The 12,904-nt window shown below is 40.9% G+C and overlaps 1 protein-coding gene across 1 annotated transcript in view; it reads right to left on the bottom strand.

Annotated features, from left to right (window-relative positions):
- SLC13A1 (solute carrier family 13 member 1) overlaps nucleotides 1-12,904 on the bottom strand; it is a 52,306-nt gene that overhangs the window by 17,511 nt on the left and 21,891 nt on the right. Inside the window, exons 7-8 of the mRNA XM_018557736.1 lie at nucleotides 2,490-2,644; nucleotides 466-585 (exon numbers count right to left, since the gene is read on the bottom strand). Of these exons, the coding sequence (XP_018413238.1) occupies nucleotides 466-585; nucleotides 2,490-2,644 (275 nt within the window). The remainder of the gene's footprint in view (nucleotides 1-465; nucleotides 586-2,489; nucleotides 2,645-12,904) is intronic.

Raw genomic sequence — 12,904 nt, 5'->3', positions numbered from 1 at the left:
ATTCTCTTAATTTTACACACAATTCTCTTAAGTTCAAATCTATTCTAAAATGTGTGCTATACAAATCAGCGGATGAATTATGAACCATTTAAAATTAAATACTACATATCAATTATGATTTAAAATGTGTTTAAAATAATAATCATGTTCACAGTATTAGACTGGTGGTATGCACTGCAATAGAGCCCCATTGGCTGTTACAATTGACCTCGCAATTCAATTGACCTCGCATTGCAAGTCTGCTATCTGCTGTGTAGGATATTAAAATAAAGACAGATTTGAGGTACTTATACTACCTATATTTGAAAATCCATTTAAATAAACATATGATGTGTGTTGCAAATAGCATCTGGGGTTTAGCTTTAATCTCTAATATTCATATTGTGTGCAAACTCTACTGCCATTAACATTCTTGATTCCTGTTACTATAATGCACAGCTCCCAACGTAATTAAAATTTCCTTACTTGAATCCTAAGAAGAGCCATTGCAGCCATATCCATGAAAGCAAGAGCAGAATGATACTGATTGGAATGCAAAGCAGGAACCATGTTCCGAAATTAATTTCTGTGCTCTTAGGATAGCGTCTAAAAATAAAACAGCAGACAAATGATAATGCCACCTTTTTGTTTAACAGAACTGGACAAAATGACAACTTGGTCAAAGCAACCACTGTCAGGATAGATAATCATTTTAAGGAAACATAATTTATTAAAGTAATAGAAGTGATAATAAAACTTAAACTCCAGGCAAAAAAACTTTATTCAAAGGTATCCCTCTATTGATACAAAGGATATAAATGAAATTTGTATGTACCAGATGCCCTCACAAACACTGATATTATCTTGTAAGTAGCAGTGACATCATCGCTGGCCTGCACATAGCCTGTTCAGAGAGCAGAGTTGTGGGTGGGGCCCAGTAGGTCCATCCACAACAGGTTGCCTGCAGAAAACTACAGGAGGGGGGCAAATACAAGACTGTCACTGCACAGGGAAAGAACCAGTGCTCACAGGTCATAATTACAGGAAACTCTTGCACAGAAGCAAGTTGCAGGAGTTTTTTCATACTGAAATTCTGAAATGTGCATGCTATATGTTGAGGAAATACAAAAATGACATAAAGATTCAACTAACAATACACATGCCTTTTGTAGACAACATTTGTTATGCCTGGAGTTCAGCTTCAAGCTATATATTAGGATACAATAACTAGTACTGTGAGTAGTGATCTGCATAGGACATAGGGCACAAGTAGCCAGCCATTCCTCTTCAAACATTGTTGTTTAATGTTAGCCTAGACAGAAGAAATATTAAGCAGTCTGCTAGACTTTTGGATGTTCACAAACATGGCCATCTTCAGGGCCATCTTCTGAGCTGTGCACTGTAATTTTAATTCTGGAAAAGTTCACAGTATCCTTGCAAAAATGATGGTTCATTCTGAACTATATCAGATAAGGAGAATGACAACATTGGAATTACAATAACAATGCCTATGTATTTTTTTTCTCCCCAAAAAAATTTGAAAACTCCATCATTATCTCCTGCCTACTGATGGAAAATGTTTATTAAAGCTGAACTCCTGGATGCTGCCCAATTTTGACCCTTTCCCCATGCACAAGAAAACGATTTTATATTCTTACAATGAATTCCCTACTTTTATAGCCATTCATGTTTTTAGTTTGTGTGACATCATCAGTTACTTCCTGAAGTTTACTATGCCTCGGTGCTGGAAGGGAAGCATCAGGAAATAATATTTCCCCATGAGCCCATAGAAATTCACTGATGCATTGGGCAGGGTGGTGGGCAGGGTGGTGCTCGGGGTGGGTTCATTAATAACTTGTAAATGGCCAATTAGACTATGAGAATTCGCTAATGCGGTGGTGGTGAAGCGGTGCTCAGGTCTGTACATTGATAGCTTGTGGGTGGGTGGGTTGCAATGGGTTTTGGAAGATCATACCAGCCTCTAGAAGCATGTCAACACTCAGACCTTCTGCAAACTACACATAGAAGGAAATGCGACCGGGAGCCATGGTCCCTGGTCACATAAAACAACAGGGGGCATAAGGGACCTGTTTGAGGAAACAGAAAGAGGATAAAAACAGACTGGGAAAAAAGGAAGAGAATTTTGGCACAAGGCAAGAATGTTCATTGCTAATAAGATTATATTCCTCCTGACTGGAGTTCAGCTTTAACGTTTTTAACACTAGTCCTACATTGTACACGATGTTGGCTGGTGAAGCGGCTTGATATTCCTCTGCTTATCAGTCCCCCTAGACTAAATGAGCAGAAGAACTCCACTATATGTGGTGGTGGGGGGCACCCAAAAGTTATTTTTAACGGCTGACCAGAGTTCAGCTTTCAATTTACAACATGCAATTCTATAACTTTGCTTTTAATCTCTTTTATATACATTCATTTACATATTGCATCACTTAACATATTATTCTTGTTTTGTTAAACTTAAGTATGGACGAATGCTAACTTCTACTTACGTTTGGAACTGTTCAGCAAATATCAAGTTAGTAGATGTGCCAGTAATTGTGCACAGGCCACCAATTGTGGATGAATAAGCAATACACAAGCACATTGCTTTACACATCATGTGATCTTTTTTAGTTCTGTATCTCTTTTCTGAACCTGTTTGAGCCTGCAAAGTAAAGAAATACAAATATTATTTTTTGTATAACCTTTCTGTGAAAAAATATACTGATCATCAATATAGAAACTCTTAAACTCTTCTGTGAAAAGTGTACTCCTCTATATATTCTGTATAACATAAAAAGCACTCCTTGTTTCCCATTCGGTAATGGAGATTTCTTGTACTCATTAAGCATTACACGTTTAGTGAGCATTGTCATCCCAGTGTTCTCTACCTCCTTCAAGCTCTTGTTTGAAGAAGGGAGCCTTTTGTCTCCTGCACTATAGTACTTAAGGGTTCTTACACACAGTTGGCTTAATACCTTTATGACTCATGTACCACCCATCTCTCTGCCCTTCATAGTGTGGTGCTCTTGTCATGCCCTCTCCTTGGCAATTTTAGGTTCACCTTCTGGTGTGTCTGCGTATCTTCCCCTTTGTCATTTTGTGCTCTTACTAGAGTACTCTGGGGTCATTACCCACCCAGAAAGTGAAGACAGTGGGCCAACCCAATCTACAGTACACAGCAAATGTAAAGCATACTTAGAGAGATAACACACAGACAGAGACAGTCTTTAATTGCATGGTGACATTTTACTATCATGAATACGGAAATTGTTGGCACAGATTATAATATTTATTAACATGCAGAGAACTACAGGAAAATGGCATCTTCCTATAATGGATGTGGGGCTTTGGAATATAAAGAGAGTAACGAAATAGCACTGTTAGGGCCTGTGTCAACAGGCTTGTGTTAAAATCAGGAGAGGTTGACATAACAATAAACTGAGGGGTGAATTTATCATAGCAATTGTGAGAGTTTGAATATATTTGATGCACTTTGCGCCAGATTTATGATGCTAGTGTAATGTTGTTCATAAGTGAGGTTTAATAGACTCCAGGAAAGAAGACTTGTAACTCCAGGCAAAAAACTTAACTGTCGCTTTTTACAGAAATGATTGTAGGGTCGTCTTAAGTTGCAATTGTTTTGTTAGATGATGCTCCAGTTTAAGACAGCCACAGAACAAGTGCAGATGAAAACAGGTGCAAAACACATGCAGTTGGAAAAGTAGTGCAAGCTCTGGTCAAAACAGGGGCACATGTTAAAAGACAGATTTGCACATTAAAAAAAAAAATGATCTAAGAAGCTAAAACTGTCGCAATTGCCTTGATAAATTCCCCCCTGTGAGTCTATGAAAATACAAAACCTGCTTGAAGAAGGTCAGAAAATGGTCAACATTAGGACAATCACCCCTGTCAATGAATCCTGAATGATTTCAGAAGCATCTCAAACTAATGTAAAATTGATGCCATCGATGTCCAAAGCCCATTGAATGTCACCTACATATTTACTAAACCAACGTATTATCTTTGCTTACACTGGATAATTATGTGAACACTGTGGAAAACACAGAATAAACCTCATACCTAATGACATTTTAATTGTTTATGATAAACAACTTGCAAAGTCCACTTCTTTGTTATATTTTGGTGATTGCCACCTTTTATTCATACCATGTAGATAACAAAATCTATTTAAAATGTTTGTGTATCACATAAAATCAAGTCATACTTGTCACTTATGACACTTCCTGCAAAGTTGGTAATGACAGCAGTCAAAGGGCTGTTGCTAGAAATTATTTTGTTTCTGTGGCAAACGTATATCTGAAAGAAAAAAATCTATCTGCTGTAAGTGGAATAATGCACAATAAGCTATTCATATGTAGCTCAATGTACAATGTCGGCATATACCGGGATGAATGGACAAACACGCTTGTGCGGGAGTTATGTCAGCCCAGCACGCCCATTAAAGATGGCTGAAAACCCCTAACCAGGAAGAAGACTGGGCAAAGATGTTGGCACCATCTGAGCATCACTGGAAAGAGGGAAGTATAGTTACACTTTAACATGTGTCCATTTGTGTCTGTGTACAACAGATTACCTCCGATCCGGCACAGTCAGGTCAGTCGAAATGGAAATCTGATCCGTTTGTTGTTTTGAACCTGGCCGGAGCCAGAGTTAACCAGATGTAAATGGACATGCGTTTAGATCCAGCTGCCATAGACTAACATCGGGCTTTTGATCAGGTACACCTGAAAAGCTGACAGGTAGACCTGATTGAAATGCCCGTTCAAAAGGGGCCTTACAAACCTATATATGAATTGTGTCAGTGACATCATCATTGCCTGTACAGAAAGCAGTGGTGTGGTGTGGGGGCACCGCAGATCCAGCCACTACAGTCTGCCCACAGTACAAGGAGAGAGAGCAGTAGTAGCTGGTCTTCATTACAGGATGCTCACAGAAATACTTTACTCTGGATTACTACACAGGTCTAAAAAAAAAACATAGTGGGCAGCAAGATTCAAGTAAGAATACACATGCCTCTTGTATTTAGACAATATTTGCTTATCCTGGAGTTCAACTTTACCTCTGATACCTGGGTCAGAAACTCCCTTGGCTGTTAATTACAACTGGAATATAAAATTATCATTGCAAACAGAACCTCTGGCCATAGAGTCTAATGTACATCATAGATGGACACATTCCTCAACAAGTACACCTTTCAACCCTTTGAATGATTTACAGGAAATAATATTTCTTCAAGGATCTTCCATTTTCTCTCTGCCGTTTTCATGTACTATATGTTAACCTGCAAATTCTGTCTTCTGCCCCTTATAACAAAAACAGGCATTGATTTTTACCTGCCATTGTCGATAAGCCAGATATTTGTTTTATGCAAGAATGACCGTAAGAATGTATTTGTCAATGTATGGGCTTCCATAGTACGAATAACATGCAAGTGCATGACTCTTTATTAGTATGCTGGATTCTAACACAAGAAAATCTATTTAATGCTGTCCCAGATAGCAAGGATAACTTGCCACAAACTTGTGTCGGGGTTAAATTGTAATTTTGTTAACTTGCTGCACATATTCCTGGCAAGTTGTAGACTTGCAGAATACTTGCAGCACAAGTTCTAGTTGACACTTTTTGAATTTGTAGCAAATTTGCTTGGCAAGTCTACAGCAAGAGTCCTGCAGGTCTTAGCAAGAGCTCTGCAAGCTAGCTGGTCTGGAGACTTGCAATGCAGACTTGCTGTAATTGTGCAACAAAATTGTGAAGCTTGGCAAGTCTGCAATAGTTTAGCAAGTCATTTTCAAACTTGCAGCACAATTTCTTGCTATCTGGGGTGTGATCTCTATGAGAAGAAATGTAGTGGTTCTGTGCTCCTGTCCAGTTCATGGGGTGTTAGCAGCTGTCAGTTTAGGGAGCATGCATATCAGAGGATAACAATGCTGGGGCTCGTAGTTCCTTAGACAATGAATAACGATGCTGGGAATTGGCATCCTTCAGAGACTGTACAACAATGCAGTCACATAGGCACTGGGTAGTACAGCTCAAACTTGTAGTCTTATGGACACTGAATAATAATGCTGGGATTTGAAGTCCCACAGAATGTTGATAACAATTCTGAGTGTAGTACCCAAGAGACTGGATAGTGCAATTAGGATTAGCAGTCCTGCAGATGCTGGACAGCAGGCAGCACTGGGACTTGAAGTTATACAGATTGCTTGCTTTCCATATACATACATAACTACAAACTGTATAAAGAAAATAAAGCTTAAAATATTATCACACAAAAATGGGACCTATTATGATAAGCTGATTATATTCACATTTGTTAGATTTATTTTTTACTTTTTATGAGATGACATGCTGTTAAAAAAAAATAAAAACAAAAAAGCCACCACCTATAAATAATTATCTTATTTAGCACAGACAAGGTAAGACAATGAACTTATTTCCAGAGTACCTTGCTCCAGATCACATGTAAGATGAGATTCAAATAGTTGTTGAATCTAGGCTATCAGTAGATAAGAGTAATGTACACAACATGTAACAGTTGTAAATGAGGGCAGTTCTGCTGTATTATATGAGCTTGTTTCTAGTTTCCGTATTGTTTTGTCCTGTGTCAAGAACATTAGTGTAATTGTCTTATGAACTTCCTTGGCTTCAAGGGAGTTTAGTTGAGGTTGATGACTTGTGGGTCAAACAGTAACAACGTTTGACATTGAAGGTGATTGTTCATAAACATAAAATAATTTCTGTAGTGCCAACTACTTAGTAAATTACTTATAACTTAATTTAGAGGATATTTGTAAAGCAAAAAAAGTTCACCAGCAGCACCGTGGATCTTTTTCCCTAAACATACAGTTAGCTGGCCACTGTTACACATTCACTCACTAGATCAATGCTTTGCCCCCACTCACCATGCAATGTGATTTCTCATTCTTCAATGGGAAATACAGTATAAGGTATAATACATTATTATTGTTTTAAATAATTCACCACTGCGTTCTATGGAAGACCCACCACAGTCACTCTTGCTCACACATTTCTGCATACATCTGCTATTTGACATCCTGTAAAAAAGGATGTTACAGTATGTTTATGCATACATCAACATTCACAAATTGCACCTGGTGCTGGTAGACTATACAGATCCTAAAAATACAAATTTTAAATGTTGGTGGATGATATGGAATCCCGAATTGAATAAATAAAAAAAAAGCTTTACAGATAATAATATTTCATCCAATAACATTTCAGCCATTACCAAGTTGTAACATTTTCTAACAAGAAAGCACAGTTACCCTAAACTGATATGTGGGTTCAATACTGCATTCATAAGGTAAAAGGAATGTTATGCTAGCAGTGGAACCTGTTTGAGAGCATAAACATTAATAATGTATATACAGAATATTCCAACCAAGGCGCAATCATTATTAAACTTAATGACATGCAAGTAAGCCCATCTTATCAATTAACAGGTTATATTAAAGTAAATTACATGCCACTGAACCCATCTTCTCAATAACACATTGTTAACAAGAATTTTTACTGATCACACTGACTTCCTTAAAATGAGCCACCCGCTGCTTCTCCTCCACCTCCTGTACAAAGCCAGCTGGACCACAACTCACTGGGCACTCCCCTGGGCTGCAGTCCAATTTTAAGACCTTTATCACTTAATCAGGCAATGAGAAAATGACATAAAAATCAAAGAAAGGTAGTCTGAGTGGACATTCCATCTTTGGAATAGTTGCCATACTCATACAGTCAGAGCATACGAAATGACTGCATATTGATCATTCTCTATAATTATTGCTCCCTTTTAGTATGACCCGCTAGTACTTTTTATGCACCATTACAAGGTCACACAAACTAAAGAATAATGTTTATTTACCTCTGTTTCTTTTTTTTTCTTCTCTCCATCACCGTTGTGTATAACTATGAAGACTCATGATGACATGGCTAATACATACTTCATGTAATATTAATAAAGCAAAACTGAACTTCTGACAAGGGGCACCTACCCTAGTGTGGATCAATTTTATTGAGAAGCAGCAAAGATAAAATTGTACTCACAAGAGTAGATCACAAAGAAGTTTTCAAAGTCCAAGGATTGATAACAAGGGTATAATGAGAGCTGCACTGACAAGACAGCTCAGATGCCTACATGACGCGTTTCCGGGGTCACGCCCCCTTCATCAGATTTCCATCATACCCAGGTTATCAAGGCGCCCCTTGTCTTTTGTTCTCTTCCCAGATACCACAGTCTCCCTGGCTGAAGTGGGGCAGCGACCCGCAGTTTCCAAACATGTTAACCCCTTAGTAGAGTGGTCACCTCTGGCCCTTTTTTTTTGCTTTCTTCATTTTTAAAACTGAACTACCTGAGGTTATGTCTTTGTAGAGAGCTGAGACAGAATGATTCATCACACTTTACAGTAAAGGTAGTTAAGCTAGAACTACAATAAAGTCAAATGCTCAAGTTCAGTAGTATAACTAGTAACACACACACACACACGCACATACTGCACGTATGCACGCAATATTACTAAAGCAAAACTGAACTTCTACCTGATATGATGTCTCTGTAAAGAGCTGAGACAGAATGATTCATCACACTTTAAAGTTAGATAAGCTAGGACTATACAATAAGGTTGAATGTTCAAATTCAGTAGTATAACTAGTAACACACACACATATCGGTGCCGATACCAGGCATTTTCACGAGTATTTGTATGTGTGATAATGCCCCGATTCTTAAGGCTGATAACGGCCCTTTAAATGTTTAAATCACAGCGAATGCTGAGTTCCTGCGATCGTGGGGACCTCGGCAGCAAGCTGGCGACCTGCAAGGAGCTGTCCATTGCAGTGCCTGTCCGGTTCTCTAACTCCTCCTTCCCGGCGCAGACACAGCCATGGACAGTCCCAGGGGTGGAACTACCGGCGGTGCAGCCGGAGCGGCGCCCCAGGGCTCAAAGCTGTACACACGTCGCCGAGATCACTTGTATGCAGCCTGCAGGTCTGCCATTCTCCTTGGAGGGGTTGGCGGGTACGGGGGCACATTGAGGAACCTGGCCTTGGAGCAGCAGAGAGAGTAAATCCGGCCCTGTGCTTAGAAGATGTGATTGGGGGGGATGTGGAGATGTGATTGGGGTGCTGCAGAGATGTGATTGGGGGGCTGAGGAGATTTCTCAGGGGGGCTCTGCAGGATCTGAGGTGTGCTTTGCAGGCTGCAGCGCCCCCTATGAATCCTGCAAATCCCCCCTGAGACCCGGCAAAGCCCCCCAAGATCCTGCAAAGCCCCCTGAGACCCGACAAGGGCACAGATCCTGCAGAGACCCCCTGAGACCCTGCAGTCTGCAGCATCTCAGGGGGGTTGTGCAGGATCTGTGGTGTGCTTTGCAGACTGCAGAGGCCCCTACAGATCCTGCAGAGCCCGCCAAAGGGTATTGCACAGCCCACCTGAAACTCTTTGGTGGGCTGTGCAGAATCTATGCTCTGCCAGCACAGTACTCTTACCTTGCACGGCGTGACCTCTTTGGAACACGGCCTCCTCATCCTTGGCGCGGCCTCCGTGTCATCTTCGCCACCCGACTGGAGCTCCGTCTTCGCCCCCGCCTCTTCCGTCTCAGGGGCCACTCGACAAATTATTTTCTCTCTTGGGGGCCACTTGCCAAATGTCATACTTTAAAATAAAATATAACTATATCCGGTTTGGTACTACAGACACTAATATACACTCACAATAAGGCCCCTTTCATATCTGTAGGTTTAGGTGCGATTAGGGATTCCTGCATCAGAAACTTTTATAAACAACCCCAGTCTGTGTAACCCTATCCTGACCCCTCCCCCCCACCGAAAATACAATTCAGAGCCCCCTCTCCTGCTTACCTTGTTGCATCGAGGAGGCTGTGAGGTGGCATGTCGGTCCCGGTGATCGGTGGTCCATTGGTAGGGTCTGCTGCAGACCTTCCCAATCGATCCTGCACAATCCTTTCGGCAAGCGTCCACTGAAAGAGCGCTGGCCAAAAGGATCCATGTGTCGGCGCAGACTCAGCTACACGTTCTGCATCCGAAAGAGATGCAGACCATGTAGCTGCTCCCGCAAGTCAGGTACGCGGTCCTTGACAGCGTACCTGACTTGTGAGCTTGCTGCGGGCAATACTGAGGAGCTGTGATTGGGGGGCTGAAGAGATGTGATTGTAAAAGGGGGGCTGCGGACATGTGATTGGGGGTGCTTTGGAGATGTGATTGAGGGGGCTGCGGAGATGTGATTGGGGGGCTGTGGAGATGTGATCAGGGGGGCTAAGGAGATGTGATTGGGGCTAAGGTGGTGGTGATGGGAGAGTCCAGGGGCATATGAAGATAGTGGAAAGAACAGAGGGTATGAGAGAGATGGGGGAGAAAACAGGCATATCTCCTAAACCTACAAAGGTCGAGAGATGTGTCTTCAATCTATAGAAAATTAAATTTGACTTGTCCCCATTTATTTAAGTGTAATCATTATCTAAAATGCTTTAACATACATTCTAATGTTTAAGAAAATCTACTGCTATTTTTATGCTCCAGAGTTGTTCTGACTTCTTAAACTTGTACTACAAATAACGGGGTATATGAGTGTGTGCATGCATGAGTAAATTACTTTGCATTTTTGTATGTATGTGTGTACATATGAGTGTATGTATATGCGCATATGTCAGATTGGGCCTCATGTTTAAGTTTCACCTAACAAAGTCTAGAGCTGCCTCTGCCCACGGGGATCGGTAGATGCTAGTAACTGTAGTTTCTGGTTGCTTGAGAGTTAATAGTAAGTTACTATCAACGCCCTGCAGAGCCCCCACTCCCTCCGCGGCCCCATTTATCTGCTGGCTATATTCTGTAGACAGCAGGTTAATAGAAACAGCGGGTAGTGGGTGGTTTCAAATTGCAGTAGCCAATAGCAGGCTGGCTATTACACCCAGCCACTGAGCAGAGAAGCGGACCTGAGATAGTTTCAGCTTTCGGTCCTTTCATCAGCCAAACAAAGTGATCATAATTTTGTTTGCCTGATGAAGAGACCTATATGGTTTAGAAACTTCACTACACATTGTGGCATGACCTTTTTATGTCAATAAAGAAGTATTTTCCCTGCAAACACATTGGTCTCCTCCAACACACTACATAAGGCTGCCGGGAAACCTTATTTTTATAGGGCGGGTGCAGGAACATAAATAAACCCCCTATGATTGGCCCTTCTAAAGCATGTGATTACAATTTAGAGGCCAGGAAGTTCATTATTGGTAATTGGTTGCTATAAATTGGTTGCTAAATAAATAAATGTTGAGTCGAACTCATGATTAATCTGAACTCAAAGCTCATCATTTTTGACCTCCAATGTAATGGGGGAAATTTCATTGACCTCCAATGTAAAAGATATATTTAAACAGACCATCAATGTAACATGCATTTACATTGACCTCTAGTGATGGGCACATTTCCCAGGTTTGATTCACCAAGGGTTCAGCCAATCTTGTTCAAAATGCAGTGAATCTGAATGTAATGTGCATTTCTGCTTTAGCAGCCAAACTGGGATAACATCTACTATATATTTGTTACATGTTTCTAATTCACACAGCAAAAAAATATTTAAATTGCTGCTTGCACAAAATATGACCAATTCTGAAAGACTAGTTGTCCTCTGTACAGAATTTCACTCTGGAATGCTAGGAAGATTAACAAATATTGGAGTGCTTGTGACTACTTTGTCCATTACTGTTTGATTGGCGGTGCCATCAATGGTCACTGCAGCACCCACCCGCAGATTATGGTTGGAATGCCCAGATTATACCAGAGATCCCACGCGAAGGGGAATGGGAAATAATCCTATATACTCAATGAGAGTAGATGGTAGAAGCCTCTTTTGCAAGAAATGCGAAAGACAATTCAATGACTCATTTCAGTGAAGGTGTTCAAGGCATTACATGATAGGGACACGAGGAAACGGGCACTAGGGAAAACACAATAGTCTGTGCCATTGATAGAAAGTAAAAACTACCAGAGTACACTAAAGAGTCTGGTCTTACAAGAGCAAGGGAGCAGTGGAAACTGGTCCGCCTGAAACTAGGAATTCACAAAATCCCTAGAGACAAGGAAAGGGCATGCAAAGGATCAATTATCATGGGGAGTACTGTTCATCTTAATGGAAAAAATCCACTGCTGAAGTAGTGTGGTACACACTCAGTGGTAGATTACTACCAGAGTCCGGATACTGAATGTCATTTGTGTCTAGGAGCCTCAGCTTTAGTATAATATGTATATCCTGTATATGGTTCCCATGTTGCCGTACCAAAATTCATGTTCAGACCCATTCGGATGCATTAAACTGAAAAACACATCTGATTGGCCGGGAAAGTCACATGTCCGATTTAGTTTAGTTTTTGAACAAAATTCGGACGGGATCCGAAATTCAGAAATGAAAATTAGGACTCGGACACATTTGGATGCATTGGGATTCGGAAATTCGGATGTATCCGAATGTCCGAATTTCTGAAAATTCATCCGTATTTTGATTCGGAAGGAAACAAATTGCACATGTCTACTTTGTACATGCATTTGAACATAGACCCAGGTCCTACCAACTCACTGTAACTATTGGTGCCCCCTTTCTAAGAAAGCACAAGAAAAGGGAAAAAAAACTCAGTCAGGGTTACAAACACTTGTCTTAATAGCATACATGCCCTATATCAGTGGTTCTCAACTCATGGGTCGCGACCCAAAAGTGGGTCGCGAGCCCTTCTGCAGTGGGTCGCGGCGCAATCACGGCAGGCTTGTATTAATGAATAGAAAGCCTGCCGTGATTGGCTCAGCGCTCAGCCAATCACGGCAGGCTTTCTATTCATTAATACAAAGCCTGTATTAATGAATAGAAAGCCTGCCGTGA

Source organism: Nanorana parkeri, unplaced genomic scaffold (genome assembly GCF_000935625.1).
Source record: "Nanorana parkeri isolate BGI_ZX_2015 unplaced genomic scaffold, ASM93562v1 scaffold301, whole genome shotgun sequence".
Lineage (NCBI taxonomy): Eukaryota > Metazoa > Chordata > Amphibia > Anura > Dicroglossidae > Nanorana > Nanorana parkeri.
The sequence above is the reverse complement of the archived record's forward strand: the minus strand, read 5'-3'. Positions and strand labels throughout refer to the sequence as shown.